Source organism: Esox lucius, chromosome 17 (genome assembly GCF_011004845.1).
Source record: "Esox lucius isolate fEsoLuc1 chromosome 17, fEsoLuc1.pri, whole genome shotgun sequence".
Lineage (NCBI taxonomy): Eukaryota > Metazoa > Chordata > Actinopteri > Esociformes > Esocidae > Esox > Esox lucius.
The window spans coordinates 5,504,965-5,520,945 of NC_047585.1; the positions used below are offsets into that span (position 1 = coordinate 5,504,965).

Genomic DNA, 15,981 nt, shown 5'->3' on the forward strand with positions numbered 1-15,981 from the left:
CATACTTCATAAATCGGTTCAGTTCCACTTTAAAAGAGAATGGCACAATCATAAAACAAAACATGGCAACAAAAAGTTCTTAACACTGTGTTTTGCCCCCTTTAGAATCAATGACAGCATGCAGTCTTTTGTAATAGTGGTCTACGAGGCCCCAAATTCTTGCAGGTGGTATAGCTGCCCATTTGTCTTGGCAAAATGCCTCCAGGTCATGCAAAGTCTTTGGTCATTTTGCATGAACTGCACATTTGAGATCTCCCCAGAGTGGCTCGATGATATTAAGGTCAGGAGACTGTGATGGCCACTCAAGAACCTTCAACTTTTTCTGCTGTAACCTCTGGAGGGTCAACTTGGCCTTGTGCTGGTGTAAAACTGGTGTTTTATCCTAAAGTCCATATATTTTCTGTTTCCACTGACACAGGCCAGGGCTAGTCAGCCACTAGGCTCTCACTTGGTGCCAAGCCCTGGACTTTAAGACTTGGGGTTTGCGGATTGACACGTTACATGGTGTGAAAACGCGGCATGTTGTTCCATTCGAATAGCGATGTGTATCGTTTGCCTTAGGCTTCTCGTAATGGTTTTCATCTGATTTAACAAACAGATCCCCTGATAAAATAAAGAAAAAGCAGCAACAGTACAGGGAAGCAAAACTCAGAATGGAAAGAGTTGATGACCGAAGGTGATATGATACCATTGACTCAATAGAAAAACGGAGCGCTGAGACCTAGCCTGTAGAACCTATAAGATCACAAAATTACCTCAGAATTCTCCCAAGTCTTATTAAAGGTAGATAGTTTTGACAAAATACTTCTTAAACTGGTTTAGTTGCAGTGTAATGAGTGTAGGTGGAGAAGGAGACGGTCGCAGCAGTTTGAGGAAGAAATTTGTTTTAATACTTAAGTTCAAACGCTGTATTGTAAACAAACTGAGCATGGCGTTATTGTTTATTTTACTACCAGAAAAATATTGCCTTTCATCTTTCGTAACTGGAAAAAAACAAATTGCATTTGCAAGGCTTTGGATATCTTTTTATATCCTTTTCCATCTGTATAAAGTTCCTTTACCTTGTTACACAGGTATTTTGACAGTTGTTTCTGCTCCCCATGGCTCAATATCTAGCCTGCTCAGTGCATCCACATGGGAGCTAACAAACTCATTGACTATTTATACACAGACACTAATTGCAATGTAAAAAGCCACAGGTGTGGGAAATTCACCTTTAATTGCCATTTTCACCTTGTGTGTCTGTAACAAGGCCAAACATTGAAGGGTATGTACATTTTGATCAGGGCCATTAGGGTCATTTCTGTTATCACTATGATTTAAAAAACAACTGTGATAATGAATGGCTTCATCTGATCACTATCCTTCAATAAAATACAGTTTATTTTGCATGATCGGTCATATTTTCAAAATAAATGTCAACATTTCTGCCAGGTTATGCAAACTTATGAGCACAAATTTAGGATCACCAAGATGGGTAGTGGAGAAATCATTTCCGATAAAAATAAAAGCCCTGCCACAAACAGCTACTTGTCAAAAGTAGACGAACACTTAAAATACCTTAGCCACATTGTGTTGCCATCAGCATCGGGCCAATATAACACGTACCTGCTACACCAGAACTCCACCAAAAATTATAGAATTTTATCTGATTATTTTAACTCACATGCATGTGTTAGCCACTAGGCATCAATCGGAATTCAATCACTTCTTAAACGTGGACACGGTCTTAATAAGACACACAGTACCGCAACTTTTATTGATTAAAAGGAAAGTAATATCTCTATGGCTGATGGCAATGCCTGGCACTGATGGCTGTAGTGTTCATCGTGAAATCTTTACTTAAGTATTTTCTATCTGACAACGGGTTTATGGTTACTCATTCCCTTTGTTGGTTAAGAAGAAATCGTGCATGTAGTAGAACCGCAAGTAGTATTGGTTAAATGAAATAGGGAAATGGAATCAGGTGGGTAAATAATTGGGTATCAACTGAAACAGTCAAAGGAAGGATCTGTAGGAAAGACAACAGGCTGAGAGGAAAGGAGATCTCAGAAGACATCAGGAGGAGGATACTGAGAGAGCACATGTGAAAGTGCTATAAGTGGGGAAGGCATCTCAAAAAGATTTGAGCTCCATCACTCCACTGTGAGGCATATCATTTACAAATGGAGAACATTTAACATGGCATCTACTTGGCGTAGAAGTGGACACCTGTCCAAAATATCCCCAAAAGCCTTAAGATATATTAGAAATCAGGTAAATACCAACCCGAAATGAACATTTGGAGATGTGCAGATCTCCCTTGCTGCATCTCAGGTAACTATGGATGCCTCCATAATAAGAACACTGAATTTAAATGAAAAGACGCCTATGAACCAAACTGCCCATCTTAACTTTGTCAAAGACCACCTGGACAAACCTGAAGGTTTATGGACGTCTATTCTCTGGCAGATGGGTCCAAAATTTACATTTTAGGTCACAATAACCGCTCTATGCTTGATGAAAACACTGCCTAACACCAAAATAACCTTCCCAAAAGTCAAGAATGGTGATAGGAATTTGAAGAACTGGGGCAGTTCAATCAAAGTGCTATGGCTGGGCCGAAAAGGGTCTTCCAACAAGACAAAGACCCAAAGAAAGGCTCAGGGGAAAGAAGATTTGTGTTTTGGATTGGCTTAGTCAAAGTCATGTCCTTAATCCAATTGAGATGCTGTGGCAGGCCCTGAAGCGGGCAGTACATTCCTAATACCCCTACAAATACACATTATTGAGTTCTGTAAGGAGGACTTGGGCAAAAATCCCTCAAAAAAGAAGTCAGACACTGTATAGCCAATAGACTATGGGAGATGTTTACTTCAAGTTATTGCTGCTAATGGCCATCCAATAAGCTATTTAATGAAGGGGTTCATGTGAAATCTGACTTTTTGTTAAAGAAACCACTTTTGTTAAATAAACAATGAAAATATATATGTTTTTGGTTGTGTCCAATATTTGGAATGTATTTTTTACAACGTATAGTTTAGATAAGGATTTTATGAGATTATTTTAATATTATATACATAAACAATGACCATCCCTGTAGGCTTCACATACTTTCAAGCAGCACTGTATAGCAGGTCAGTTAACTCTGACATAGAACTATGGTTGCCATGACAGCATTGCATTCTATCCTATTATCATGTTTTTGATGATTTGTTTTTCTTGTATCTTGAGCAGAAGACATAATTTGGGAACTCAGGGGGATTATAAAGGTAAAAACAACAATGTCACTTCAGAACAACGCATAGCCATTTGTTGATTGTCTTGTTCCCGTGCAATTATATATTTAGAAATCCACTGCTATCTGTGTTTGAGACTTCTTCAGAGTATATTTTTCCTGAAAGGTGGATTTTTCCACATTAACAAGAGGAATGAACTAAAAGTGAAACACTTATAATATCAAAATGCAAATACAAAATTGTAAAGATAGACAATAGTCTTTCAAAGTATATACACACAGTGACAAGGAAGGAATACAAAATTGTATGAGTAACAACAACATGGTTATTTAAATGGTTATTTGTGTTCATGTAGAGGCAGTGGACAGATTATAAACAGTAGATCATACGTTTGTATGTAATTAGTGTAAATTCTCTGTGTGGTGTCAGTGTGTTGATGATAAGTAATGTTTGGAGTTTAGAGGCTACAACACTACCTCTGATGATGGTCGTAGCGATGCTTCTTTGGGTCAAACTCTCCCCCCACATCCACAACAATGTCACACTTGGCCAGCTCCACAGGGTCTCTTGTTCTGATGATCTCAGCACCCTGAAATGAAAGTCAGCAGAAATGTCAACATGTCCAATTCTGGACAACATGAGGAATTTCAACAATGCTCATTTTAGCTGAGAAGTACATATGGAAGATTTTAACATGTTGTGCAGAACATAAAGTCCTCTATTACATCAGTGACCAAAAGTTGTTGCATTGGTGAAACATCAAATTCAACCTCAGATTATTTCTCAAGCATTATGTTCAGTCATTTTTGAGCATCACAATCAATTGCAGATTTTGGATGATTTAGATATGAGCACAAATGCTGATACTAGTACGAACAGTTGGACAGAATGGGTACCTCAAACGTTAGCGTTTACAAATAGTGCCAAGGAAGCTAAACCAAAGCAATGCAGTCCATGATAAAGTGCAAGCAAGGTATGGAAAGCAATGTCAATTACCAATTTGAAACTATTCCTTTAAAAACAATGCGACCAAAAAAAACATTCCCTGTCTATCGTATCGTGGAGAGAGGACCATCTAACTTACATTCTCGTTATGCGTTAAGTTTGCTAAATGTAGCCAATACAGTAGCTAGCAAGCTATCTGGAATTAGTTAAACAAAACAGCGAAATGTTTTTTTATTGTGGTCGGGGTGAAATAACCATATGTGCGTTCATATGAACCATTTAGCGAAACAAAATCTAACTAATAAATGGTATTACTATACACCTTGTACTCCGGGAGCTGGTGAAGGAAGAAACAAGCTAGTACTTCATCACAATGAAATGTGCCATTATGGGTTCCGATTATTTTAGCTGACATGTTTTCTGTGCAGAGTCTCTTCGGCCGATGTGACATGTATCTTGTAATTGTTATCGCTATACTATTAACTTCTAATTTTCTATACACACTAGTAAATAGAGAGGCCCGTATAGTGAATCTCCACAGGTTCGGTGCTAACATTAAATTAAAACAAACGCAGCTACTGTTGCTGATGAGGGGGATTGCAATTTCAGAAGGACCAGACTGGACTGGCAGACAGGATATCGCGTAATACAGCATCCGGTTGTGAATGTGAGAAGGCGAGTATGAAAGACCAGGGCCCTCCTTCAAATTTCTGTTTTAACAAACTCTGAGTTTAAACCTGAACTCTGGGTTAACTAACTCTGAGCTGTTAAACTCTGAGTTTTCGGTTTCAGATCAAGTGATAACAATTAGTTCAATCTAGTGATGTGCAGTTCGCGAACGATTCGTTCGTTTGAATGAATATTTTTAGTGACTCAGGACTCACAAGTCCTTTTTTCTAGTGACTCGTTCAGTTGTATCGTTCATTCGAACGTTTGACAGCGGATGTCTACAACATTATCACTTGCTTCACACCCAGTCCTCCAGCTCAGTTCTCCGATCAACGTTTATGTACATTCGCAGAGAAAAATAAATCAAGGCAGGAACATCATAAAAACATGATTATAAGTGATAATTGAACGCAGACTATAATAATTAATATAGTTCAATCAGTAAAATGTATTTATAAAGCCCTTTTTACATCAGCAGTTGTCACAAAGTGCTTTCACAAAACACCCGGCCTTAGTTAGTTGTTTACTGGGTTAGTAGTTAGTTGATTACTGATGTCATGAAAAAAATAACCTGAAACAAGCACGGTGCCTTTGCCTAAGTAAAAAACCAGGCAAGCCTAGTTCAGCCGGCATCTGCCGGGTGTCAGTAAAGCCTCTTGCATCTATCAGGACTAAGTTTAACTCCGCCACAGTCTATGAACTGTATTGCTTTTGCCACTGGCCATTTCAACAGCTTATTAGCCAGTAATAGGCTTACTAGTAATAATCATAACAATTTAGCAATTGCTAGCGAGACTGAAGATGAGCTTTTCCATGCCAGAAACAGTCGCAATATAAACGTAAACTGTAGTAGTTAGCTTCACTTGCGAGGAGATACGAATTTGGGACCTAAAAAGTCCACTTCTCTAATTACTACGCTATTTAACAAGGGGCAGTCAGTCACTCACTCAGTAAGCTCTTCTTACGCGGTCCAGCAAAAAGACTTGTGAACGACTGGACTCGGTCAGTTTTATCGTCCAGTTAAACGGTTGTTTCGTTTGAACGACTGGTAGTGGAGTTCTATCCAACGACTACGCTGTTAGTTTTACATTTACAAATAAAAATAGATCAAGACAATAGCATTATTGTTTGTAATAGATAATTGGGCACATGGCCTACAGTAATTAATGTAGTATTTGTTTTTTGATCGTAATGATAAACATAGTTGTAACCACAGTAAAACAAGCCTTTGAACTACTGACTAAAATTAACAAAATGACTTGAGAGTTTACCCTGACAAAAGCATGTGCAAAACCCCTCATCAATGGAACGCATGTGTAGGATTGGCAGACAGCGCAGAGAGCCGCACAGGCCCACACAGCCAGGCCGCGTAGGCTACCCGCACCTGCTCAAAAATCTAAAAGCGTGTAGCTATGCATACGTGAACCGCAGAACCGCACTAACGATGATTGCTTGGATGGCGGAGGGAGGGTTTTACACAGAGTATGGAATTCTGGCCAAATTTGACTCTATCAACAAAGACGAAGCAACAATGGAGTCTGGAGGTATGGCTCAAATTGAGGATCTATTGATAGGAGAAATTCTGGGCGAAGAGCCAGCAACTTGCCAGAAAAGGTGGAAGCTGATGAGGAACACATAAGAATAAAGAAGAAATTGAGGAGTAAATGTGGAGATACAGGAGGGAAAAAGGTACTGTAGTATCTGGCAGGGCAGTGTCTCAAACCCACAACCTTTGGCCCCCCAGGCAGGCACACTACCCACTGCTCCAAATAGGGATATCCCCTTTGGAGGAGTGAGTAGTGGCCTTACCAAGGTCGCTACACAACCCCTAGCAAACAGGAGAGCGTGTCCTCACGCTTCACTATACAAAGTCCCTCGCGGAGACATGCCTCTCCAATGGCCATCCAGGCCAATCCTACTTCTGACACCAATGTAGTGTCTGGCAGGGCAGTGTCTTGAACCCGTGACCTTTGGCTCCCCAGTCGCTACAGTACCTCCGTTTCATATAATGCTTTCTAGGCTGTCCATGTCCAGGCACATAAAACACAGTCAAACCAACTCCAATTTTGGCAAAGACACAAAGGAGGTAAGTTCAGTTTTTTGAAATTGGCAAATTCAGTGTTGATTACTTCTACTACAAAGTTGTCTAACTGGCCAGTTAAGATTAAAGATTCGTATTAGCAACACAGGAAACAAAAACGAAACTTAGTTGACATTTTTCTCAATACACTTGAGTTATTCATATGGACTGGGAGTACACGAAAATGTTTGGTCATGTTGTCGGAGAAACTAAACTAAAGTACTGAAAGGGTGTACTCCAGTGATTCTGCTAAAATTAGAGAGACCACTGCAAATTGAACAAATTGAACAGTGTTCCTCACTCAAAACTTTCCTTTTCAACTTTTTTGGAAAGGAAAGAAAAAGGTGCAGTGGTCTCTTAAATATTTCCAGAGCTGTAGGTGAAGATAACTGACTATTTCATCAAGTGAAAAGAGAGAATTATGGAAACCCCTCCGCTTTTACTGCACAAGGGGTTGTGATTTATAGGCTATTATCCCAAAAAGCAAGATAAGATCTTCGAAAATCCACCAAACATATTCGCAATAAAACCGTTAAAAGTTTTATTTTAGGCTTACTATCATATAGCTACTGAATGTGGTAGCCAGAATTTTTTTTGTCTATCCTGAACAGATCCTAATGTGTAATATGTTGTGTTTGCAGCGAGATTTGAAAACCAGTTGCTTGTGTGGATGGCTGCATCTCTAACCACTACGCTATTTAACAAGACTCACTCACTCTCACAGAGACATTAGCTCTTCTTGGCCGGCGCTGCTTATGTGGTTTGGCAAAAATTCTGCTTTTTCCAACTTTATGCAAATCACTCACACCAATCGCTGGGGACCGGCCAATTATGGGATAGGTTATGATGCTTGCATGCCACATGCACACCCAAGAGCACGGCCCCACTCTGGATGATGCTAGCGGGTCTATCCGTATTTTCGTGAGTAGTGTGTAAGCATTGTAACGGGCCGTGGCCATTTGCATTTTGTCTTTTTGTGTGTCAAACAGGGTTCCTCTAAGATTTTTGTTGCCGATTGTGGGTGTGTATGTTTGCCTCTTCCAAAAAAGTTGGTAATTTGGTTATCAACACAGGAAGTTTACAATGACTAGCTCATGTAGCTGGTAGTAGTATGATGTCAATCCTCTTTTTTGAACACAGGTAAAGATAAGGAATAATTACATTAATGAAAATAAATCAAATTAATCATAATTCAAATTGTTCTACAGAGAGAGAAAGTAGCTACATTTTAGTAGTACTTAGTACAGTGTTTGTGTATTTGATGACAACATGATATTATTAGCTTGGTAACATCAGATTGCAGCTATGTAGATAAATGTGCATTAATCGTCTTCATAAAATCCACCAGGTGCCCCAAAAGCCTTGTTGGGACACCATGTTGCTTTCTTCACGTTTGTGACTCTGTTATTGAACAAGGACACTTTGTACAGCTCTATGGTGGTTGTAGGAAGGATGATATGGTAGGAACCTTTCACACAGAGACTCCGCTAAGGGAATGGACCACCACCTTGTTTGTGTGGTTGTTTGAGATCGTTTGTGCGCAGTACAGCCGTCTATGAGCCTACATGACTGAAAGAAAATGTAATTATATTTTTTTCCTCATTGATAAGTACAAAAAAATCATTTTAATTTCAGTGTACTTGCTGAAATTACTGAAATGTACATCAGATTTCCCCAAACCATTGGTTGCCCTTTAGGCCTAGGTCAAAAGCAATGTGCTATACTGCCATTTCAACAAACACAGCCTCATTAAACTATGAGATTGGCATTAGGCTACCATCTATTGGACTAGCAATTGCAAGCTAAAATAATTTACAGTGCAGTCCTCAGGTATTTGGACAGTAAAAGGTTTCTGTCAGATTTGATTGTAGTGTATTTACCTCCTTGAACTGTGAACCATGTAGGAATTACTGCACTTTTGAGTGGAACAAAAAATTAAGTTATAATTTTTAGTACATCTTTGTAAATCCCGTAAATTTTTCCGATGATTACCTGAAGTCTGCTGTATATCTTCCCTGGTGATGCTCTGCCAGGCCTGCACTGCAGCCATCTTCAGTTCCTGTTTGTTTTTGGGCATTTCTGTCCTCATGTCTTGTCTTCAGCACAGTAAAAAAAATGTATGCTCACTTTGGATTCATGTCAAGTGATTGACTGTGTCCAGTGATTGACCCAGACAAAAACATACCACCTGTTGACCCTGAAAAAATTTATTTAGTATTTTCCCGCTGCAAGATGTGCCTTCAAGTCGGTTTTGAAGCATTTGGTTATGAATGTGAGTAGAAATTATTTGTATTTATCATACTGCTGCCATCAGCAGTTATCATCAATTAGGACATGAGAGACAGTTCCAGTGGTAGCCATGAATGCCTGAAACATAACACTCCTTCACCTTATTTCATAGATAAGTTGGTATGCCGGTTAAATGTTTTTCTCCTCACTTTCTGCTTGGCATTTCTCTGGTAAATGTCAATATTTGACTCATCACAAATTTTTAAATAACTCTGTATGGGCTCTTTGGTATTTATTTGGCCATTCCAGTCCTTTCTTCTTAATTTACTAAGTTGATTATTTCAAATGTTTTGGCAATGTCTGTGATCGATTTGTTCTGATTTATCTGCATCATGATGATCAACTTTACTTGTTTTGATACTTTTGTCATCCTTGTGTTAGAGTTAACCTGGGTTTGCTGGTCAGACTCCAAATGCATTGGCTGCTCTTTTGTGCATGCAATAAAGATGCAAGCATACACACCTACCAAATAAAAGCCAGTTGTGTAGCAAATTTTATTCCCTTTTTATTCCCCTTGAACATGTTTTTCTAACATTCATCTGATATGGATGGAAATACCCTGAAATGAAAGCTGACAGTCTGTACCTCATCCTCATTGTACCATTTCAAATCCAAAGTACTCAAGTATTAACCCAAAACCAAACCTGTGGCGATGTCCAAATACAAATGGACTGCATAGTATTCGGAACCATGGAAGTTAATGGAAATAGAGCCGTTTATGGTGTATGCGAAAGTGAGAACGAAAGAGTTATTGACATCTAATGATCCTGACCACAGAGGGTGAATTATTTAATATTTCATAAAATAATATTTCATTTAAAAAAATCATGAATAATGATTGCAGCATGTTAGTCGTCGTCTGACAGATGTAAACTAGTAAAAGGTCGCCGCCTAGCGGAGAGTGTACATCATCGCGACACCTTAATGAAGAAAAATGCGTTCTGTTCTATTGGTTTAGGAAGCGGTTGGTTAGTTTCGCTCACGTGAGGTCAAAATAAAAACAACTAAACCTATCTGTCAAAACATGTTTTAAAAAATACTACATTCTAGCAAGGTTTATGTTGAGAAAGTGACTGGGGAAAATTAGGGACAGAGATCCCTCAGTCTTCTGTGTATGGTGTGTGTAAGCCTGTTTCAGAACCAGGAAGAGGGGACAGTTCCATCCCCCACTGCCTCCAAGCTCTCTCTTTCACGAGCGCTCAGGTTTATACAATAACATAATTAGCCAGATGGGACCCCTCTCACACGACACACTGACTCTGACAGAACATAAACGCAAGAGGGGGCTTGGCAACACACATCACTCCCATCCATAAACAAGTCTTAAACGCAGTATATACCCTACCTGTCCTTTCATTGACGATTTGTTCGTGCACAATCAAGGCAGTTCACTACCGAACCGTAACAGCTACAGACGGTAGGTTTCTTTTTGCAGTATGTGATTCAACTCAGGAAATTATCTGGGCGCTGTCAAGTGCTGCCATGTCCATATATTCCTTATGTGCAGCTGGTTTCCTCATGACAGTGACGCACTGTTCATGGATGATTAGTTGATATTTGATCAGTATCTGGCTGTCTGCGCGGTTATATAGGTTAATATTAAGCTTATTGGTCAGTATCCCACTGTTGTGTTGATACAGTTGTTCATTGCATGCCATTGTTATGTTGTAATTTCACGTAACAATGTTATGATTGGTAAAGGTCCTGCGTATGTGCCGGAGTTAGCTCTGGGTGCATGAACCACATCTCCCGGAGTAAAGAGGCAGTGTAGGATACTTTTCTTTACGTTTTAATCATTTGGTTTGCTATGAAACCGTTTTGACTAGGGCTACGTTGTAGGCGTTTCAAGCTAGGTCAAGCTCAGCTGAAATTCAATACTCTCGGTCTACTACCTTGATTCCGGACAAAGAACAATGCACTTTGAGATGGATGTCTCTCTGACCATCAATCCCTCCGATAGTCACATAATAGGCCTAGGTGTTTTACTACCAGGGGGCGCTCCAACTTCACTATATCGGCCGTATATCATACGTTATGGAGTAGCAAATGACACCCTTTCCAACGCACTACTTTTGACAACGATTTAAAGTAGTGCACTATTTAAATAATTAGCCATTTGGTAGACTAGCAAGACGCTATTCTGGCCAGCAAAGACAGGGCTCCAAGCTTCCCTCAGCGTAATGAAATCGATATTCAGCCTATTGATTTGGAGTTCCATTTTGTTGAGTGCTGTGGTAGGGTTTCACTTGTTAGCCCCTCAAATATTTCGCCGACGGTCCATGCTGGCTTCCATCATCTTGTGTTATAAGATTCAATATGACATCTAAGTTTGGGATAATTGTGTTTTCATGAACGCATAATTTAGTTGTGCACTTCATAACGTCAAGCCTACTCGGGCTAGGCATTGGCGTTGATCCCTATAAGCACTGCGTAGGCCTTATACAATTTAGTATTTTTTTTGTTAACCGATTGACTGAAATAGTCCACACGTCATAATCTCCGTAAAACCTAGGGACAAAATACGCTGTGTTCAGTGTAGGCTAACCCGCCTTGGGGTTTTATAACCGTAAATTTCGTCTGGACAACGTCACGATTGTCGACATTAGTGATGGGACGCACGAAGTAGGTTAAATTGGTAATTAGATAATAATCTGACATCACCGTCGCAGTGTTACGTCCTGCCGTAGTTTACGTTTTATGTGAAAGCAGACTTGTTGAAATAACCTATAGGAAAAATATAATTATGTTTATATTTTGCCTCGTTAGATCATGTGCTTTTCCGAAGCCTCTGTAAAATGCAGGCATCTACGGTTGTTCGATGCGTGTGAATTTATAACAACGCCCTCTTCTGGTCACCTGATTTAGTAGACCTAATTTAGAAAGGAAAGTTCTTAGCATTTCAGTCTTGAATAAAATTATGGGAAAGGACGTCTATATAAACGTTAAACGTGATATTTATTCCTGACCAGCAGGTGTCACCGCTGTTCAATGAGTTCAAAAGCCAGGAAATAGTGAACAGTTTTTCGGCCCAAGTGCTTCAGAAAGCCTTGATTTTCTATCACTTGTCAGCATATTTGTTTCAGTTACTTTTAGAAAAGTGTACATACTCTATAGCAACATAGAATACCTAATGTAAGCATACAATTCCCTAGAGTAAACTTCCCAACGAAGCCTTCTTTCTAACCGACATAGAAGCCAAGGTTGACCAGCACGATCAATCTCGAATCGAGGGGTGACCACAATATACTATGTAGCCTACTGCAATTACGTACTTCACGGGTGATAATGAAGTACAAACTGTTTAGTATATAAGCTAGTAGTGATGGGAAGTTCGACGACTCACTTTACTGATCCGGATCTTTTCTAACCAATCAGTAAAAATAACAAATAATTCAACTCATTTTGTTCATTTGAATCAGTCCGCCCCCTCCCCGCCACAGGGAAGTCTAGCTGTTCCTCAAATAACTGTCTTTTTTAACACAAAAAACAAGCCCAAGACTGAGACCGAGACCTTAGACTGTCCAATGTTTCCTTAACAAAAAACAATGAGAAAATGTATATAAGGAAATAAATGATTTTATTTTGTAGGCCACAGCGTAACATTATTCTATAGAAGTAAACATACTTTGCTAGATGAAATTAGTTTACTGATTATAACAGAAATTATTAAGTTGAAATTAGTTTACAAAGACTGAAATAAGAAAAAAAGCTATGTGATTGACACATCCATACATGTTATAGCTTATTTTCACACTTCTGAACTTAGCTAGCTAGCGAACACATTAAATAGATGGCTAACATTAACTTTGCTCAGTCAGGTTTGTTCTAGATACCCATAGTATCAATGGCTGTGGGTACTTATCAAAATTGGAAACGGCATTTTCATGTAAAGTTTCTGTCCACAATGAAAAGTTTCACACATCACAATGTTAACGTTGGCCAAATTAGCTAGTGGAGCTACCTAGCCTAGCTAACCAAGACTTCAGCTTGGTAATATATATGAATATAATATATGACCAGCCTGTAATGAGTTATGTCAGCAGTATAACTGAACAAATCATGGCCACTTAAGATAACGAGGTGCTAGCTAACTATGATTTATGGAGCCAAATTGAGATCAAATGTATTGACTGTAAGAAAAGAAAAATGTAACTGAAATATTTCATAGTATGAAAAAAACTAAATTACATATTATAAAAACAAGAAACCAGGCTAGCCTAGTTTAGCTGGACCGCAATAGAACATGTTGCCATCTCGATATTCGAACCCGGGTGGCCCAAGTGAAAGGCTGTATCATTAACCACTACCCCATAGAGCTGTATATAGTTGCAGGGTGTCATTATGGCCTCTTGTCTTGAGACCCGGCATCTGTATATCCTGAAAAAATCATCTTTTTCCACTGGCCATTTTAATAGTTAATTAGCCATTCATAAATTACATTGATACAGTTAAACTGATTAATGTTTCTTACTAAGTTTACAGTACTACAGGTGCGCAAAGGGACTAGCTAGCCTATATGAAAAATCTGTCTCGATATTACAGAGGAGACCAAGACCATTGTCCAGACCAAGACCCAAACCCTGGAGACCCAGACCAAGACCAAGTCTGTATGGTCTCGAGTGGTCTCAAGACTGAGACCGCAAGATCGGGGCTCCTTCTCTGCTTATTACCAGGGACGTCACTAGAAGTTCATGGATGGGGGCTATGCAAAACATTTTTTTATCATGTATTTTTAGAGTAACAACGGGTGTCAAATCTATCCAAATAAGGTTATTTTTGGTCAAGGTTGGCTAAATGTATACCTGTCTCATAGTTTGTGTTAGACACTGATCTAATTTGCCTTACTTAAATTGTATCCAAATAAAGAAATTAACGTCCACTCTGTCCTCATCCATCCAACACTAACAAAAGGCGCAAAAATGGCTGTACTATGTAGCCAAAATACTTTTGTCAACTATAGTTTATAATAAATGAACATCTACATACACATTCTGTTTCTAAACACGATTTCTCTGAATTATTTCAAAATAGATTTAGTCATTAGCCTATTCATCTCGGAATGAAGTCATTAAACAACCCTATACACATATATATACTTATAACAATAACCGGATCTTCCTTCCTCTGAATAAAATAAGATGAAATATATTGAAGACTTCAAACCCAAACAAACATGAATCTGTGAAACATGTACAGTTTTGCAACTGTGTTCCATTGAAACCAAAGAATTGAACATATGCTAACTTATCTTGTAGAACCCCCTATTATCAGCACATTCAACAGCATTTGTAAATCCTAATTTAATCAAGTCATCAATGTTTATGATGATTATTGGTGACGTAACAATGTTAGCTAGCATGTCATTAAAAATATATATTTTCATTTCGGTAGTTGGGTAGTATAATTTCAAGTAGTTGGTTAGTGACATAGCTAAAAATACAACCCCAAATTATCGGCCACTGTCCCCAATTATTGGCCACCTTACTATTTTGTTGAATTACATAATAATTGCTTTTTATTTGTATTACAACTGATAGCTCATAGTCATCTCTGAAGTGTCTACTAGAAAGTTTCAACTAGCTTTCCTGCCTTCTGGTAAAGAAAAAAAAGAATGAGCACTTTGATATTACATGACGTCTAATCTGTCACACAAGTTGAATTTCATTAATTGCAACCATACATGACATGTTTTTTATCTAAAAAAAATATTGTAACCTCCAAACATTTCTATAAAAAATGGCGGTGGGCTAGCTGATAGGGTACATTCATTAGCAAAACATACCATTGTTTTTCAGGGCATTTACATTTTTTATTTGAGAGGATTTACTTCTCCACTAGAAACAGCTGATAATGGGGTGGCCAATAGTAGGGAGACGTTAGCTACTATTTAAAAAAGAGAGCTCACATCAGATGAGCGAGTTACGTTCAAAGAATCAAACTCAACCAAACATGCTGCCAAATTAACCCAATTCTATATCATTTGTAAAGCCCCCCCCCCCCCCAAAAAAAAAAAAAACAGGCCTAGCAAGATCCCTGATTATTACTACTATTATTACAACTATCAGCAAGAGTGTACACACACTCGAGGCCACATTCTTGATCTTGTTATCTCCAAAGGTCTTGATATTCTGTCATGCAATCAGGCATTTTCCCAACATCTCTTAAAACAGCTGCCATTAAGCCCCTATTAAAAAAGAGAACACTGGATGCATCAGTATTGAACAACTATAGACATGTATCAAATCTCCATTTTATAGCCAAGATCATTGAGAAGGTTGTAATTTTGTGAACTCAAGCGGTCTCCTAGACAAATCTTACACCACAAAACTGAAACAAATCTGAGAAAAGATTTAAATGATATACAGCTGAATACTGATTTGAATAAAATAACAGTTATGGTTCGATTAGACCTCAGGGCTGCATTTGACACTGTAGATAAAACTGTAGATAAAACACTTCTTGACAGGCTGGAAAATTGGCTAGGACTCTCCAGGACAGTCCATAATCTGTTCAGATCTTATTTAGATGGCCGGAGGTACTTGGTCACCATTGGTAATCATGAATCTGATAGGGTGGCTATGACATGCGGAGTTCCCCAGGGATCAGTTCTCGGACCGCGTTCAATCCCTATATGCTACCTCTGGGCCAAATTCTAAAGAACAACAACATTAACTACCACAGCTATGCCGATGATACTCAAATATATAACCATATGAACCATATGACAACAGCTTAATAGACTCACTGTGTCACTGTATAGAGCACATAAATACCCGGATG

The 15,981-nt window shown here is 38.8% G+C and overlaps 2 protein-coding genes across 3 annotated transcripts in view; one reads left to right on the forward strand and one right to left on the reverse strand.

Annotated features, from left to right (window-relative positions):
* myg1 (myg1 exonuclease) overlaps positions 1-10,573 on the reverse strand; it is a 49,978-nt gene extending 39,405 nt beyond the window's left edge. Inside the window, exons 1-2 of one of the 2 annotated variants that reach the window (XM_020045130.1) lie at positions 10,547-10,573; positions 3,695-3,807 (exon numbers count right to left, since the gene is read on the reverse strand). In XM_020045130.1, the coding sequence (XP_019900689.1) occupies positions 3,695-3,807; positions 10,547-10,558 (125 nt within the window). In that variant the 5' untranslated portion in view covers positions 10,559-10,573. Of the gene's footprint in view, positions 1-3,694; positions 3,808-4,485; positions 4,808-10,546 lie in introns of those variants that run through there. The other variant, XM_010904502.5, reaches the window with a different exon arrangement.
* Positions 10,434-15,981, forward strand: part of LOC105030567 (mitogen-activated protein kinase kinase kinase 12) — a 57,970-nt gene continuing 52,422 nt past the window's right edge. Inside the window, exon 1 of the mRNA XM_013131895.4 lies at positions 10,434-10,618. The gene's annotated coding sequence lies outside the window, so the exon portion shown is untranslated. The remainder of the gene's footprint in view (positions 10,619-15,981) is intronic.